The sequence below is a fragment of the Rhipicephalus sanguineus genome, chromosome 8 (assembly GCF_013339695.2).
Source record: "Rhipicephalus sanguineus isolate Rsan-2018 chromosome 8, BIME_Rsan_1.4, whole genome shotgun sequence".
Taxonomy (NCBI): domain Eukaryota; kingdom Metazoa; phylum Arthropoda; class Arachnida; order Ixodida; family Ixodidae; genus Rhipicephalus; species Rhipicephalus sanguineus.
In genome coordinates, this window is record NC_051183.1 from 145,416,395 (window position 1) to 145,434,509 (window position 18,115).

At 45.3% G+C, this 18,115-nt stretch overlaps 1 protein-coding gene across 2 annotated transcripts in view; it reads left to right on the forward strand.

The window, feature by feature from the left end:
- LOC119402383 (uncharacterized) overlaps nt 1-15,501 on the forward strand; it is a 74,278-nt gene extending 58,777 nt beyond the window's left edge. The window contains exon 5 of one of the 2 annotated variants that reach the window (XM_037669518.2): nt 15,290-15,501. In XM_037669518.2, coding sequence (XP_037525446.1) covers nt 15,290-15,402 — 113 coding nt within the window. In that variant the 3' untranslated portion in view covers nt 15,403-15,501. Of the gene's footprint in view, nt 1-3,184; nt 3,400-15,289 lie in introns of those variants that run through there. The other variant, XM_037669517.2, reaches the window with a different exon arrangement.
- Nucleotides 15,502-18,115: the final 2,614 nt, after the last annotated feature.

The window sequence follows — 18,115 nt, forward strand, 5'->3', positions numbered from 1 at the left end:
CGTGGTAGGTGCTTCCCAACTTCACAAAAATTGCCCTTTTGTGCGCTGCCTATTCGAGAAAAATTATGATTTGTGGCATAGTGGGTACGTTGCTAATGTACTTGTATTAGTAGCCACAAGAGAGTTGACAAGAGGCTCTAGAAATGCCGCTCTTCCAGCTTTCGCTGTGACTGTGCTGCGCGTTTTTTCATTGGCGATCATCTTACGCTCTTGACGGCCTCAGCCCTAGGCCAGGGACGGTCCATGAGCCGCGATCCATACGACGAAGAAGCTGCATCACAAGGAACAATGACCACTTAATTCATGACGCAACGAGACACTCACAATCACTTCTGTGCGGCACAGACCACCATGGAAACACGACGAGGCACACCAGTGCGCAAGCCAAAAGCCAAAGGCACCATAGCAGACTATTAACACAGTATTGCATTCAAAAAACAACATGCGAGCCGAGCAAACCAGCTTGGCAATCCCAACAATTGCACTCTCATAAGAAAAGCGATGGAGACTCCTCGCTATTGTGCCCTTTTCAGAACCCGCGTTCCTTGCTCCGCCGTCAGCACGACTGTAGGAAACGCTAGACGCGTCGTGCCACCACATGCATCTCCCCTGGACACAGGGAACAAAATCACCCAAGGCCTCGTCTCTCCTGCCTTCTTATCGGGTAGCCTTCGTCTCGCCCGCCTCCGTGACAGTTTTAGCCGTAGCTAACACGTCGGACTCTGGCGCCTGGTTCAAAAGGGGTGCATCGTGCGTGCTGCAGAGGAGAGCGAAAGGGCCGACGCTCTTTAGCGAATATATTGAGCATGCGCGTGTAAGATTCTGACTCACGCACCCACAGTGTCGATAGGTGGCTTGGCCCTCGTTTGCGCTTGAGTTCTTTCCTGCAGTCACGGCTGCTTTACATTGCTCCCTTTGCTCAATAAAGGTGAAGAGACAAATGTTCGCTTTGATGCATCCTCCCGAAAAATGGTATGGGCATTTTTGAAAATGTCGCTTATTCTCCTTATGAGCTATTCTCTTATTACCATGGGAATGTTTTTTAGCTCTCTGCATTACGCTCATTGTCATTTCCGCCATCTTGCGATATGTGTAATGCGGCATTTATTTATTTCTTTATTTATGAAACCCTCAGGGTACATTTGTACATTGTAGAGGGGAGGGGCGGAAATGCAGGTGAACAGCAAAATAAATACAGGATTACTTTAACATATTAAAGTGGAGATAACAATACTACATAATAGTAAATATTGCACACAAAGAGTATACTTTATTAACAGACAATGGAAATCAATACACAAAGAATACACTAAAGAGCCAATATACACCAATAATAGTAGTACACGTTGGTACAATTCACAATTGCAAGTTTACTATTAGTGCATTCTTAAAACGAATAGGATCGGTGATGGTTACTAATGATGCAGGTAGATTATTCCAATCGATTGAGGTCTTAGGGAGGTGTGTTAGCGAACCAAACGTACTGGAATGTACGTACGTGTTGTGTTTGTTGTATTTGTATCGACTATTTTTTCTTCATTACTTTTCACCGTAATTGATTCCCGCTATTATACTAATGCGTTAGTGCTGGCTTATTTACGCTGTAAAAAAAACAAAAAAAGCCTCTAATCTAAGAGGGCTCTCAGACACTTTCAAGTATTCTGCAACCACATTTTCACTGACAAACCACGAAATGCTGCTGGTAATAAAAAAAATTCTGTTGATCCCTCCGTCATAGGAATCGGAATAACACGAAAGTAAAGCGTGCCCTTAGAGAAGTAACTGAGTGCTTACTGTACATTGATATAAGAGAGTTGCACAATGTATATTGATGTCTGGCAGCTAATGGCGCCGTTTAACGTGTATGCACCCGCTTTGATGATGTGTGGTAACGACGACTCCCGACGACTAACGTCCATGTTAAATGATTAAACAAACCCTTGTGGTAGCTGTAGTAGTTAACGGTGAAAGCGTAATCAGAGAACGAGGTGTGATAGCCAGAAGAGCGTCGCGCATTTGACGCAGAACTTGGCCGCGGCATGTTAAAATGTGATTGAACACCACGGCCGGTCTAGGGGGAAACGCAAATCGCGTCGTGCTGCCCCGGTAGCCCGGCCGCGATTTTTCTTGGGGCGAGCGCGTGAGCATGGAACGCGGTGTTACAGCCAGGTGAGGCAGGCGCGCGTCGCAGAGCTATTTTTGGTTTGTATTAGCGTCATGCTGAGCGAGGTCGACGCTTTTACGACGCTTGGGCAAAGGTCGCCACCTCGCGGTGTGTTAAAGCATTGACAAAATTCAACTTCTATTAAAAACGCGCCGAATGGGACAGACGCGTAACGCGTTGCAGGTTCTAGTCGCGGAGACCACAGCAATGACGAATTACTTTACCTTACCACTTCCGGAGGTCAACACCACCCAGCCGATCGGGAGAGTGGTAGATATAAAAGGCGCGTTCGTAAAGCCTCCAGAGTCTGTGATCGTGACGCAGTGGATAGCGTGCCCGGCATCTGGGTTTGCGGACCGAGCGGTCGTGGGTTCGATGCCCGTTGACGGTACCTTTTTTTCTTTGCCATCTAACTGTGTATATTTTTTCAACGTCATTTCCGTGACGGAAATACGTCACTGAAGTCTTGGTGGACCCCGGCATAAAACACTTTCGTGTTAAAAAACTATGGATTCATATCAAACCTCACTTACAATGACCCGCAACACGGTCAACAGAAATAGCTTACTGCGATCACAGTGTGTATATATCGCTCTTGCTAACCTATCAGAGGCTCTGTCCTCTATCAACGCGAACTTTGTGAGAGCCTCTAAATGTACTTGAAGGTCACGAACTGCGGTCGTTTTGCTGCTTATCTCACAGTTCAGCTAGACAAGTTGCTCTTTACTAACGTAATACAATCGTTAAGTTGGCAGCTTATCAGCGACATTCTTCTTCGTCTTGGAAAATTAAAGAAAATCGCAGAGTAATTACTAGACTGTTCATTCTGGCATTTTCTCATCGCTACATCGTTCATTCTGGCATTTTCTCATTACAATATCTATATGTTTTTACGTCACCGCTTCTCTAATATCTCGTTTTTTTCCCGGCGACACCCAGCATCTTTGATTTAGCTGAAAGGCTGAGGCGTCTATTGATGTGCTATTGAGAGTTCTGCTGACAAGCCCTTTTTTATTGTAGATCCAATGATTTGTGCGATGTACATTCGTGGAGACTTCAATGGGACATATCCACCAGAATACTGCGAAATTGACTACTTTACACACTGTGGCGTGACAACCTTTTATAAGCCATACTCGTGGAATTGCAGTTCCCTTCTAAAAGCTGCAGCAGAGGAATAGTTTTATGCGGGTTTGAATAAAGAATGCGAAGTGGTCTTTTCCCGCGACTACAAATGGCGTCTCGTAAAATTCACAGCGTTCAAAATTGATTAGACATTGAAATTGCTTAGAAGTAGTGGATACAAAAACAGATTTTGCGAGACTGTGATGTTATCTAAAAGATTACTCACTCCGCAACAGAACCTGCTTTCTACAGCATCGACATTTACTTTCCTTTGGGCGATCGCTGCCCTCTCGCACGTGGATTTTTTGTTTACTTAGTTACATCGCGTGATAGGAATTATACGTAAGCGGCTGAATGTGCCTGCAAAATAGCTGGCTTACTGCGGCACACAACACCCGTGGGAAAAGGCATGTGACCTTGCAAAGCAGGCAGAATAAATGGAGGTTATTGTTCCAGAATATGCAAGCTAGGCGTTCAAAATTAGCACAATGAATAAATAATGACAAATGGTAATTCTAGACGGGACATGTATTCTGCACGTTTTTAATTTGCACTTGTTGTTTACCGATTAACTGCGGTTCACACCCACTGTGAGGGATTAGCCTAGCCATTTTGTGGTTTTACAAAATGTTAGAAAACTTAAGAGTAGGGCACATTAAAGAATAGAAATGTTGCTAAATTATATAGGAAATTTTCGTTCTCAATGGACTGTATATGTAAAAAAAAAACGCTTGTTTTCCACATGCTAACAATGGAGAATAAAATAAAGAAATCAATACCACAATTTATTTAGACATTTGCACTTGTAAGGTGCACTTCTGGTACGTGTTTCTTCGTCTTTTCTGTTACTCCATATATAGAAGCAAACAGTCACAATTAGGTACCAAATCCACTGAATTACACTTTTTGAGTGGTGTTTCTACTTATTTTAGATGTAAAACAATCCAAAAGCTGGTATTATTGGCAATTCCTACTCTCACTGTAGAATATTTCCTTTATTATTATTAGAATAACATGATACCCTTTATTATTAGAATAACATGATATTTTTTAATTGAACAAAAAAAAAAGCAGGAAACTTAAGTTCGTTTGTTTCAACTTGAAGTTTTTACAGAGCGCTACAGGGGTCGTACCTGAGCAATGACATTGAAAACGATCGAACAAATTTTGCTATAGAAATATCTTTCAGAGTTCTTTATTTTCACGTTCCCTCCGGCAAAATTCGTTTTGTAGGTAATAAAACAAACAGCAGTAGACGCTTCCAATTAGCACATATATTTACACAGTGATAGCCAGGAGATCTTAAAATGGCGCCTGATACATTGTTTCGTCCGTCATAACAATTTGCGTTATAGAGAGATATAGAGGGAGAAAGGTAGAGGAAAGACAGGAAGGCTATCGATGAATAACTCCGGTTGGCTACATTTACGTTATTAAGTAAAAAAAAAAAGATCTAGGGTGACAGTCTGATGGGATACTTTCATGAAATGCTAAACACTGTTTCTAGGCGTAAATTATGAAGACCAACACATTCACGAAGCGCTAGTTACCAACGTATTATTTGTTTCAAAAAGTAGCACATAGGCGTAACCTTCGCAAGCGCTTAAGACAGGCTCATGATGTGACGTCATAACATAGCTAAGCTCAAAGTTCACTTGTAATAAAGTCCATATCTGCAAAAGCAAAAACTAAGCAAATTGAAGTGTCGCTGACTTGCCGGACTTTTCCTTTTTATAGAGATAAACATGTTATGGGCCAATCTCGAGCACTGCTATCTAGTGATGTCACAACATGTGCAACCTGTGTTGCGCGTACGTTAAAGGACTGCCCCTATTGTATTCTATTAGAGAATAAATCAGTTGGTAGCGGTCGCTTCGTGCGTCTGTTCTCCCCTCATAACTGGTAATTGGAGCCCACAAACTATGTTTAACAAACGACACAAACTAAGATATGAATATATGCGATTTACTTTTAAGTAATTTCTGTTTTAAGTAATTTTCTATTTAAACTTATGTGCTGATGTAATCACATATTCACAGTTGTTGAAGTTGATCGGTATATCTAGAATAAATACTTATTAAAGCGAACCCTTTTTAACTGGATTTAACTGCGCTTTCTGTTGCTATTACATGTGCATTTTGTTAGCAAAAATTGCTTTAATATGTTGGATCGAAGCTTGACGTGGAGCTGCCAAGCTAGAAAATCCTGATCAGCACAGCTGAGTCTGTTGCTTCAGATAACGATACGTTAATAAAAATCAAAATCTTTGTATCCTGGCTCACCGATGGTCCGAAAACTTGCCGTGACGAAATCGCGCTCACGCTGGCAGTTTAATTATGTGTGTTAGTGTGAAAAACAGCATAGTTCAATTGTTTTCAAAGAACTTTAACTTTTACGGCAATATATTTGAAAGATGGGCAGTATTGTATGCAAGGTGTTCTCCTGTTAGCGTATTAGGAAATGTGAAGCTAGCATTTGTCGCAAAGGTCCACACTCTAAGAAAAAAAAAGGGTATATGTGACTACTGTCGGTGAGTTCTGACTTCTTACGTATATGACTCTCTTTAAACACACATGTTAACTCGCTTGTGGATGACAGAACTCTCGGAAGAGTCTAGAATAATCTTGATAAAGGGTTGGCGTGTCTCTTTGAGAGTCACCCACGTGACTGCCAGAACTCTTAAACAAAGTCAAAGGCCTCTTTTTTCTTAGAGTGCATGGTTGTAGGTGTAGATGGCAGTGCAGCCCTAAAGACAACATTTGTCACTCTAGCTGCGCATCTGCACGAAAATAAGAGATTTCTGCTGTAAACCACAACGATTGTTGCAGCGAACGTCTCGTTTGGAGGCATTCGCACCAGGTGACAATTTAGCATTGTCCATTCCGTAGGGTGGGGATCGTTGTAATTCAATCCTTTCTGACCTCTTCTAATTCGTGATGGCCGAAACACAAACACTCATCCAGGGGCTGTGCTGGTACATTTAATTTGTTCGATCCTAATATATGAGACGCCTCTTCTGTAATTGTTTACTTCTTAAAGGGACACTAAAGTGAAACACTAAATCTGTTTATGCAGATAAATCAGTCTTTCAGAACTGCCCCGCCACGGTGGTCTAGTGGTTATGGCGCTCGACTGCTGACCCGAAGGTCGCGGGATCGAATCCCGGCCGCGGCGGCTGCATTTTCGGTGGAGGCGAAAGTGTTTGAGGCCCGTGTACTTAGATTTAGGTGCACGTTAAAGGGGTACTGACACAAAATTTCGCGGCCGAGAAAGCCTGCTGGATCGATTCCCGTGTACGTGTGTGTACCATCTGCAAAATATCGACAGCGAATAAAGCTTGGAAGGTATTTTATATGAATTTTGAAGTTCGCGAGCGCGATCCAGCATTATAGGCCGCACCTAGTGCAATGACACCCTCGGAGGTGACCCGAGGTGACCCCCCTACTTCCCCTACGTAAACGTTTCAGCCGGTACAAGTTATGATGACGTCGTGGCCGCCATTTCTGTTTTGACGCGCTTCCCGACTAATCGCTCCTCGCCAGCAGGTCAAACCTGAAGTGATTCGCCACGTCGAAAATTCCTTCCATCCCCGCCGCAAGAAAATCGTCGCCATCAGACGACAATGAGCCCGACGACGACAGACCGCGCGGAAATGCGTCGCTGTTCTGTGTGCTCACGTGACCGAGCGTTTCACTCGCTAGGTGGTGATAGTTGCACCCGGCGGCTTGTCGTTTTTGGAGCTCTGTGAAACCGAAACTGAGGCTGTGTCGGTAATGAGGAGCTTGTAAATAATTATCTGTCACGCGCTGCAGCAAACCATGTGCCGTGTTATGACTAACAGGCCCCCAGCAACACATTGCAGCAAAAAAACGCGGGGCGAAAAGTTTCGTGTCAGGACTCCTTTAAAGAACCCCAGGTGGTCAAAATTTCCGGAGCCCTCCACTACGGCGTCTCTCATAATCATATGTTGGTTTTGGGACGTTAAACCCCAGATATTATGAGTCTTTCAGAACTATCTTGTGCTCGATTTCGCTACCATAGGTCAATTACTGAAGAGGTAACAAAGGCCTGAGTTTCATGTTTGGACTTCGCGCCTTAACTTCAGCACGTAAACGTTAGCGTGGCTTCTCCAATTTCGAAGCATTTCGGGTATTTTGGGCGCATCGGTTCTATGAAATTTTCTGAAACTTGCTATGGTATGTGTTCATTTAGAACACAATGTAAATAATTTCTAGTCTTAAAGATTTTCCGTCTACCAAGAGCCTTTTCGAGGTAAAAGCGGTGCGTTCAGCATTGTAAAATTCTCCTTTAGCAATATGAGAAACATCGTTTTTTCCCTTAGTGTCCCTTTATGCTTCTTTGTCTATAAAAGGGACCGACAACCGGTTTTTCTCGACCCAGTTTGTTAGGGCGCAATAGAAAGCTCACCCTTCGTAGTGTTTGTACCTGCAGCGGTTAATCCCAAAAGCGCGTGGTTTTTTTTATTAGCAGTATTTTTCGATCTGAAAAGCCCCTGAACTGTAAGTAGATGTCCTACAGCAACGCTGTGAAGCGGTAGAGATGCCGGTAGCCCTCCTCGCGTTATGCTCAAGGTTTTGCTTTCACAGGAGTGGGTGAAACTATGGTTAACCACCTTCATATTAACAGTTTCGGCCGTTTTGGAATATAAAAAAATCCACGCATATTTACGAAGTGAATGATGATGAGTGGGCGAAGCACTGGGGATCGTTCGGTAACCGTGAATTTCCCGTTTGTCGTTTTTGCGGTTTTGCCGCCGCTTCCCGCGCCCTCGCATCCGGAGTACTAGATTGTCGTCAGCGTACCCGTTGAGCCGCCGCATGCAGCGCCTTAAAGGGTATTCACACGAGGGAGAATTCCGCGGGGGACACGGGGAGATTGCGGATGACGTGACCGCGATGTCACGAATTAGTGGGTGGGCGTGACCCCCCAGCGGCTCCTCGGAGAACACGGGAACCTTTTCCCCGACAAGACAAACGATCCCCTGGAGGTGGTGGACATAGCGGAATTCCGGGATCTTGTTTGGCCACATTGTTGCACTTCTTCCTGCAGAGAGTGGCAGTGGGTGTCCAGTCTGCAGCTCGTCGTCAGCTGCTGCTGAAACGGATGGTACAAGCCACCAGAGTAGTCCGGTAACACTGGTCTCCACCGCCGTTAGCCTCGTCCGTGTGAGTGGGGGACATTTGTGGGGAATTCTCCTCGCGAGCTGACGTCACTAGGCTCCACCTTTATCCCACGAGGATTTGTCCCCCGTGTGAATACCGCTTTACTTTCGTTTTCATCCATGGCGAAAGAGAATGTGCGGTCTGGAACGCGCTTACATACGAATTTGCACCGCAGCGTTCTTTTGTGTATTTTCACTCCAGCGTGCATTGTGCTGCCATATGCGTGATCGATGGGCGCTGTTGATTGATGTTGTTTTGATGATTTCACTTTTTGGCAGAAAGAGAAGGTGTGGTATGGAACGCACCTCTATGAAGTGAATGATGACGAGTGGGCGAAGCTAGGTCCTCAGGTCCATAATGTCTACGTTGTAGTCGCCGACTAGTATTAAGGGTTTGTTCTTGTAGGAGTTTTATATTGTTCTGTTACAATTGTGATTGATATTTGTGTACTGTTCAACCGTCTTTTTGTGTCTCACATATTTTATCCGAGCGTTGCCCCATATAATGTAAATTGAGTGACATCATGTGACATAAAGAGTCGATGACAAAGGTCGGTCCTAAGGTCCATAATATGGAAGTTGAAGTCGCCGACTAGTATAAAGGTTTCGTGCTTGTAGGTGTTTTATATTGTTTTGTCAGAATTACGATTGTTGTTCTTCTATTGTAAACCTTTTTTTTATTCACATATACACATATACTTCGACAGTTTTCTAACCACCATGACAGCGGACAGTGAGCGTCGACGACAAAGCTAGGTCCTAAGATCCATAATGTCTACGTTGAAATCGCCGACTAGTATAAAGAGTTTGTGCTTCTAGGTGTTCTATATTGTTCTGTCGCAATTTTGATTGATATTAGTCTATTGCTAAACTTTTTACGGGATTTTACGCGGTGCTGTGCTGTGAGCACCGACACCACACACCGGACAAGCCTAGACCTTAAGGTGCTTCGTACTAGTCGAATGCATAAGAACCCACTTGAGATTTTCGTAGTAGACCTCTTTATTTCACATCAGTCACAAAAAGAAACGACACAAAGCATTCGACTTTAGGTGCGATGTGCCTAACTGTACGCATACCTTGTGAGAACACCCTAGTGGCCCTGTCAAGGAATTCCCCCAGTGGGTGTCAACACCGACTCTTATGTCTCCAGCACTGCAGTGTCTCGCTGACGCAGGGCCTTGGATATATATAAGGACACATTCCTTCCGCTTGCTCCGTGATGGCGCAGTATCGGCCATGCACTTGTGTGGCAAAGGAAAGGGGAGAGAGGTGGAGAGAGACGGGACGGAGACGTCGAAGCGACGGTCCAGGAGCATAGCTGCGGCGCGTCCCGATGTTTTATTTATGAGGCAGGCCGTCTAGGCGGCGGCCATCGCGAGATGTTATATTCTCGCCTTCTTTGGTCTTTCGTACACTTATTGTCTGTCCGGGGGCCACCGTCATTGTCTTCTTTCTGCTTTTCTTTCTGTGTCCTCGCTGCCGGTGTGCCTCCTTCCTTTGTCAATGAACCCAACAGCCGCCGCATTGTGTTGTCGGCGGCCTGTTGATAAATGGAATAGGCAAATAAAGTCATTCTCCCATTTAGCTTTTGCCCGGCGGCGGCGGCTGCTGCTACGTGTCGTCTGCGTGTCGTCCGCTCCGGTGTCGGGAAAAAGGGCATATCGTCAGTCCGTTTCGGCGCGGGGATTGTTGGGCTATTTCTGGTTTTTTTTTCATATTTTCCTGGTTTCACTGTCTGGTTTCCTAAAGTAGAAGATACTATGTGTGCACTCAGGCTGCGCGTTGTTGTGGAACTGGACACACCGTGCTGCAAGTGGGCATGGGGAAGCATATCTCGATACTGAGAATGCTCACTTATGTGAGCGCACCACGCGCTTTTAGTGTGTAGGCCGCATACTGTGTTCGGTGGCGGTCGCATAGAATAAGCCACGCATATGTGTTTTATGCTAAGGAGTTTACCGCATCGACCCGTATTTTTCTCGAAGTGACGACTCAGAAGAAGAAAAGGGGGAAATCTTGCTGGTTCGATGGTCCTAGCCGAATGGAGAATTCGGCAAGTTGGTAATAGTCGTTGAATATGTTGAAAACAGCACAAGAAAAAGAACATGGACAAGAGAGACAACAGTCTCTTGTCCTTGTTGTTTTTCTGCGCTGTCTTTCAAGATGCTTAAGATCCCCGTAAACAAGATCGGCGCTAAAGAGTTATATTTCAGCAATGGAGAAGGAGTGCCGGAGGGCATATTGATCTCGTTCTTTTCGAAGGAGTCCTTGCGGCAACGGCATCAGGAAAATGTAAATCGTCAGTTCGATAAAGCGCGTTATAAAAAGAAATTCAGTGTTTAAAACACATTGTAATGAATCAATGTGTTTTGCAGGCATTTTTCACTCAGGTTTAAGTGCACGTTAAGGAAAACCAGGTTGTCTAGCCTTATGGAGCCCTCCTCTACGGCGTGCAACTTAATTATATCGTAGTTTTGGCACATAAAGCTCTAGAAATTATTACTATAAACTTCCGTGCCTCCTTTCACTCTTCACTCGACTTTTTGTCCAATGTGAAGTTCTCATCATCATCATCGTCATGATCAGCCGGTCCTATGTCCATTACCAGGACTTCAGCCCAGCCTGTCCTGTGTGAGCTGATTTTATGCCCCCGAGTTTCTTAATTTCACCAACCTACCTTGCACTTTGTTGTCCGCTACAGCGCTTCCTATTTCTTGGTATCTGACGTTCTAATTGGCCATGTGTTATCTCTCCTTCTCATGACGCCACTGGCTCGAGTGCACTTTTCTCTGTTTGTTCTCTGATCCACTCTGCTGCCTTCCTAACTCTTAAAGTCACGCCTGCCATTTTTCGTTCCATTGCGTGCCGGTTGGTCCGTAGCTGCTTATCGAGTTTCGTTGTTATTCTCCAGGTTTCTGCGCCATATGTTAAGACTGGCAAAATACAGTGGTTGTACACTTTCCGCTTTAGTGACCGTGGTAAGTTACTGGTCATGATTTGCCAATGTCTACCGTATTCGCACCAACCCATCCTTTTAGTGACCATAATCTGATGAATACTGTAGTGACCGAATTGCCACAGCACTTGCTTCTGCGCTCTAAGGCGAAATTACCCGAAAGAGGAGTAACGTAGTCCAGAGGGCGCGCGCTATGTACACATAGACTGTCGAAGGCGTAACCACAGAGGGACGCGTGCCGTGTGGAAAGCCGTTAGTCTGCAAAAGCAGCAATGGCGTGGGAGATGCAGGCTGTGTGCAGAGACGCGTTCTGTGTGCAAACCGTTGTGAAGGAAACTGACCGTCCTCCTCGCTCTTGGGTCAGTCTTCTCACTTGTGTTCGTGGTGGCGTGTTGGCCGTTGTGTCGCGCTCAACAATTATAGATTGATGATGTAGAAACTATGCCGAGGCGCCTTAGATCTACACGTATGCGTGGATGAGCGTGTGGTACTGCTTTTGCGTTTAGCCGCACCCATGAAGTCTGGTGTGGCACGTCGCGCTGTATTTCTCCGGCGTAGTCACGGCACTGCGTCGCCACCGGCTGGGAATGGCGGCCGTGAAGCCAGTAGGGCTATCGGATCTATGATTTCAATCTCACTCTGGGAAGAAATCGGTGCTGGATCCTTTCACAGGTGATCACTCGTTATTCTGTCGTACCCGTCGCGTGCGCGAAACGCGCATCGCGATTGCGCGCAACGGGCTCGATCGCGTTGGATATCGCGCGCGCGAAATGCACCGCGAGGGCCGCCTTGTGCGTCAGCTCGCCTGTGCTTCGTGACCAAGGAGGACTTTTTTTTTAAATCCTTGTTTGTGACCGCCTGAATATTGGCCGCCATTGTAGTCGGCCGCCCGGGCGCTCGCTCACCGAGGATTCGCCGTGGTGAGGAGCAGCGAGCTCGCGATACTGGGCAGAGGCCTCGCCGCTGCACTGGTGCTCGTCCAAAACGCACTGCGGTGGCCGGAAACAAGCTCGATTGCGTGTCGCGCGCTTGAAATGACCCTGTATGGTCTTTAGCTTGCCGACTTTTGCGGTGCTTCAGAACTCCGTGGAAATTGGTCGCCATCACCGTCGGCTTCCTCATCGCTCGCTGTCAACATTTCCAGCACCATCTTGGCCTACATATTTGAACAATCCTGGTCAACAGGTGAGATACCCAGCTTTTGGAAGGTGGTGAAAATTATTCCCGTCTATAAGGCCGGAGATAAACGCTGTGTTACAAACTACAGACCCATATCACTAACATGTATTCCATGCGAAATGCTCGAACACATCATCGCTTCTAACTCTGCTCAGTTTCTGGAACATAACGACTTCTTTTTTTGCGAATCAGCATGGTTTCAAGAAAGGGCTCTCATGTGAAACACAGCTCATCGAATTTACTCACGAAATACACCAGAATATGGACAACGGCTTCCAGACTGATTTAATATTCATCGACTTTTCGAAAGCGTTTGATCGCGTCGCCCATACCCGCCTTATAGCTAAACTGTCATCTTTACATCTTGATTCGTTAACAACATCGTGTATTCGAAATTTCTTATCATCTCGCAAGTAGTTCACAGTCATAGGCAATCATTGCTCCGAGTTAAGTGACGTCACATCTGGAGTCCCACAGGGAAGTGTCTTAGGCCCCTTATTGTTTTTAATTTTCATCAGTGACCTTCCCGACGGAATTGTATCTAACATCACGTTATTTGCGGATGATTGTGTCGTCTATCGTAAGATTTCCTCGCACACTGACCACATCACCTTGCAGCAGGATCTTGACAGAATCACCAACTGGTGTTCATCTTGGCAAATGACCCTTAACACGGATAAATACAAGTTGCTTACTTTCAGTCGTAAACACACCAACTCGACATTCGATTACTCGCTTAGCAATAATTTTGTAAGTGAGGCATCTATGTACAAATACTTGGGTATACATCTGACATCAGATTTAACTTGGCCTATCCATATAGAAAAAGTAACGACAAACGCATCGCGTACACTTGGGTACCTAAAACGAAATCTTCGGGATACACCGTCAGCTACACATAAACTTGCCTATTTATCATTTGTCCGTGCCCAACTCGAATTTGCATCATCCATATGGTCACCGCATCAGGCATATTTGGTTCATTCACTCGAATCCATACAAAATCGTGCAGCTCGTTTCATCGTTGGCGACTACAGGCGAACATCGAGCGTGACTGATATGAAGTGGAAGCTATCACTTCCATTGTTAGACATGCGTAGGACCATTGCACTTACCAGCCTCCTTCATAAAATTATCTGGTCTCATCATACATCTACACTACCGCTTATTCATGCGCATCGTATATCCCGTCGCCTTCACAATCATCGAAGTTTGCAACGTCTGTTCGGACGAACGAAGGCTTTTAATTCATCGGCTTTGCCCCGTGCCATAAATCATTGGAACAATGTTCCAGATAATGTGGTGGACTTACGCGACCCTGACGATTTCAAGCGAGAACGTCACGTTATGTTTTCGTAATTTTTTTTTTTGCTTTTTTTTGTGCTTTTTCCTTCCACGTACATACGACATTGTATAATGATGTTTACATTGCGCAAAATGTGTCGCTCTTCTTTGTTTAAACATTTGCTTACTCAAGTGTGGTTTTGTTTCCAGATTCAACAATATTATTGCGCATTTCCTATCGTTTCCAGCCAAATCACTACTAATACAAAACGTTTAGTGTGTTAAAAAAATCGCAGCATTTCCACGGAGTGAATGATGATGAGTGGGCGAAGCTGCGGAGGTTCATCGGTAAACCGTGAATCTTCCGTGAATTCTGCCCAGTACATCATCACCGACGTGAGATAGGGCGCGTTTATACTAAAGGTTCGATGAGTTATGACGACTTGCAGCTCACTTTAATTTTACATGTACGCTGTGAATTTTCATTGTTTAGAAAACCATTGCTTTAGAAAACATCTGGCGTCTTTCGTTAAGCAGCTGGCGTCTTTTCCTCTTGCTTTAGAAACATCTGGCGTTCTTCCGTTTTGCTTTTACAAAACATCTGGCGTCTTTCGTTGGTTGATTTCATCAATCAACAGCGTTTTGAACAAAATTGTTATTGATTAATCACGCACAGGAGAAATCTCACCAGGCACTACCTTGGAGGTAAAGAATGGCTGCTAGTGGGAATGAGAGACAGAAGAAGTCGGCTTTTAGCTACCGCTGCGAATTTTTTATTGTTCAACAACGCACAGGAAAAATCTCCCACCGGCACCACCTTGGAGGTCAAAGCGTAAGACTGGTTACGGACTACGACTACGACTACGAGGGACGAACGGGTGCCGCCTTAAGGAGCTTCGCCCCTAAAACATTTGTATTAATCATTCACATTGCTCAACTTACCTGTTTTGGATCTACTAACAGATGCGCCAAACTGTTCGGATTATGATGTAAGACCCCCCTCATGTAATGTTCCAATGGGAACCTGTGATGTACTTGAATAAATAAATAAATAAAAAAGTAGTTCGCTGCCGCTCGGGGCGGCGGCCCCGCTTTCGCTCGCTCTACTGCCGCTCGCTCGAGGTTCGCCGGTTCGCTGGCGGCAGGAGCGGCTGACGGGCTTGCTCGAGTTGTTTGCAGTGCCTCGGCGTGATGGCTGCGGCTGCCGCACTTGAGCTATTGCGCCATGTCGCTCGAAATGCGCCTTTGAATATGTATGATATCAGGGTGAAATTATTTGATGCCATATTTTAAACCTGTGTTTTTATTTCACCTTTCACGTATTTGCCACGTGCGCGCATCTTCATCCTCTCTGTCGAGCGTGACTAACTATTTGCAATATTTTTGTGCTTTGCAGGACGTAGCCGTTTTTCAGAATGGGCAGACTGTTGGGTGCGCTGGCGCGTGCAATGCATGTCATCGATCACTTCTGTTAAAGCAGCTTCACAAAGAGGACTCTACGAGATATGACAACGCGGGTAGACCTGTATTAAACATTTGGCAGTGAATCCACTGAAAGAAAGCATAAATTTCATATGTACATAGAAAAATAAAAGATTTCATTCTGTTTCTTCTTTCTTTGGTTGTCGCATTCACTGCGAAAGCAGTTAAACACTCATGACTAAATATTTTTCGCGTGTTCTTTTGAGCACCATTTGTTGCTCACCGCCTAAAAAACTCCCGAGAAAGTGTTAGGCTCTGCGGAGAGTGACTGTAGAAAGTCATCTCTGAGAATGAACGGATTATTTGAAATGCATTTCACACATATCTTGTGGATAATATTGATTCATTTCGAGAGCTTACAGTTCCGGAGGGTATTCTAAAATTGTGGTTCTTTAAACAATATAAGAATAACATTTAGAGCACCTTTCAGGGGCTCTAAATTATACCTTACGAATTAAAGCTGCTCTGAAAGGTACGCTTGACTTTAGAGCATATTTACGGTGTTCTAAAGGGCATGGTGAAATTTACAGGTGCTCTATGAGGTATGAGGAGACGTTTTAGCGCACCTTTTAGATGCTACAAAAGTATACTACAAGTTTTACGTGCGTTGAAAGATATAAGGGCGCCTTTAAAGGCCCCCTCATTTGGAATATAGGGTACTATCGCAATCGTTCAGCTATTATGTTTGCGCTGGTTCGTAATATTCGCGCTGTTTATCAGCGACCCCGCTGATTTGATCGCTGGCAATCGTTTATACTCCTTTCCAATGCAGTGCTCATCATGAGAGACCATATAATTATGCTGCTGCGAAATATTTCCTTTTTAAAGACGATAGTCTTTCTTGGGATACTTAAACAGAGAAATTTTGGTCTATCATTCTGTTTGTCGGCACGTCCCTCAATTCAGCCACTCGGCCAAAGTTGAACCACTTGCCCAAGGGCCAGCCATCTTGAACGGCTGACTAGGTTCATACTTGTGTACATTGTCGATCAAAAAGCAAACATTAAGCATATCTGAGGCGCAACATCACTATGTAAGTATTAGGTGGTGTGTTCCTTTAATAGAAATTGCATGCATACGTAATTCTAAAGACCCTAGTTTCTTAAGCTGCGCTGAAAATGCGACTGCGCTGAAACTTGCCTTCCTCCGTGCCCTCTGCACGAGATCATTGCTGTGTTTCGGTTTCGGTTCTGTATTGCACTGTACGAATGCCATGGGGCGCCGCTCTGGCATTCCTGTTTTACCCAGGCGACGTGTAAATAAAAGTGTGGAGAATACTCGTTGAGTGCGGACGTTTCTTCTGCTTCAGCGCTTCGCGCCAAACCGCGTGTTCGGGCTGGCTGGCGTCCCCACCGGTCGCGTTGGTCACCGCCGGTCTTCGCCTGCTGCTGCGCCGGGACTACCAGCCCGCAACACAGCACTCATGTCACTCATGTTTCCCGACGTATTGCCAGATGGCGTCCACATCTCATGCAGCGCCTCTTCTATCGTCTTTAGACGACATTTGCAGCGAAGCACGCAGATACGCGGCCAATTTTTTCTCACATTATCCACCGCTTGCTTTAACCTGGCTACACTAAGTTTTAAAACATCAAGGATGTTTCCTAATACTCCAAATCTTTTAGATTGTTCTATAGTCGGATACAACTTAAGACGTCTTGAGAGGCCCAGCCCAGATATCCGAAGCGCGGCATCCGATCGCCTCTGCGACTAAAGAAATAATTCCGCTCATCCACTCAGCTATGCTTTCCGAAGGCGGGGTCACCGGCCACCCGGCCAATGACATCAACGTGAAGTGCGCGCTAATTGGTGTAGGCTTGTGTGCATCCGCCTTTGAGGAGGAAATGCCACAGACTTCTAAAGTTGTATCGAAGTATAGTGTACACATTTTCGTTGATCTCTCACTCGCTAAATTTTTTATACCGCGTTCTGAAGGCAGTACTAAATTTGCAACGCGGCTTAAGCTGAAGAGGTTTTAGAATTCAATAAAACTTCGTGGTTAGCAAGGACCGACGTCATTGTCGACAATGTCGTCGTTATTTCCACAGTTGTTGCAGCAGGAGCTTTAGAGTACGCGAAAGAAAAGTTTGTTTGCTCCACCCATGCGTGCGTGCCGAAAATGTGGGCCTGGAAACCTACATCGTCTTCGGTTTCTTTGGCGGAGCCGTGCTGCCATCTGACGGAAGGTTCCCGCCGCTCACTGATCCGAAATGCGCGAGCGCTGTTGATGTGACGAAGGCTCATGTAAGTGCAGCGAAAGTGAAAGTTCTGCAGCTGGATTACGACATCTGGATTGACGACAAACAGCCGTGCGCTACATGAACAAGCGTCTTTCTTATGTTCAGCCGTGAACTCCATGACTGACTTGTGACGTGCCTTTGCCGGAGCTAATCTAAGAGACCACGCTTCAGCAGCGCTGCTGCTGCAGAAAACGCGGCATATTGAGGACGACGTCAACGCGTTCGCTCGGCATTTCAAGAAGCCCTGCCGCCACACACTCTGTTTTTGCCAAAAAAGTGCTATTAGTGTTCAATATTGAGATCTCCCACGTCGCTTTTCGAATTCAGCAGGGATCAAACTGTCCTTACATGCTTCAAAGTCATTTCTTTTTGAAAAAGTACTTCAGCTTCCCTTTAAGCTTGGAGCTGGGGCATCTCCTCGGCCTGTGGCAATGCAGTGCCTGGGCGATGTACAGTACAAGAGCACTGTTGGTGTTTTTAAAGGCTACACTCCTTACCGA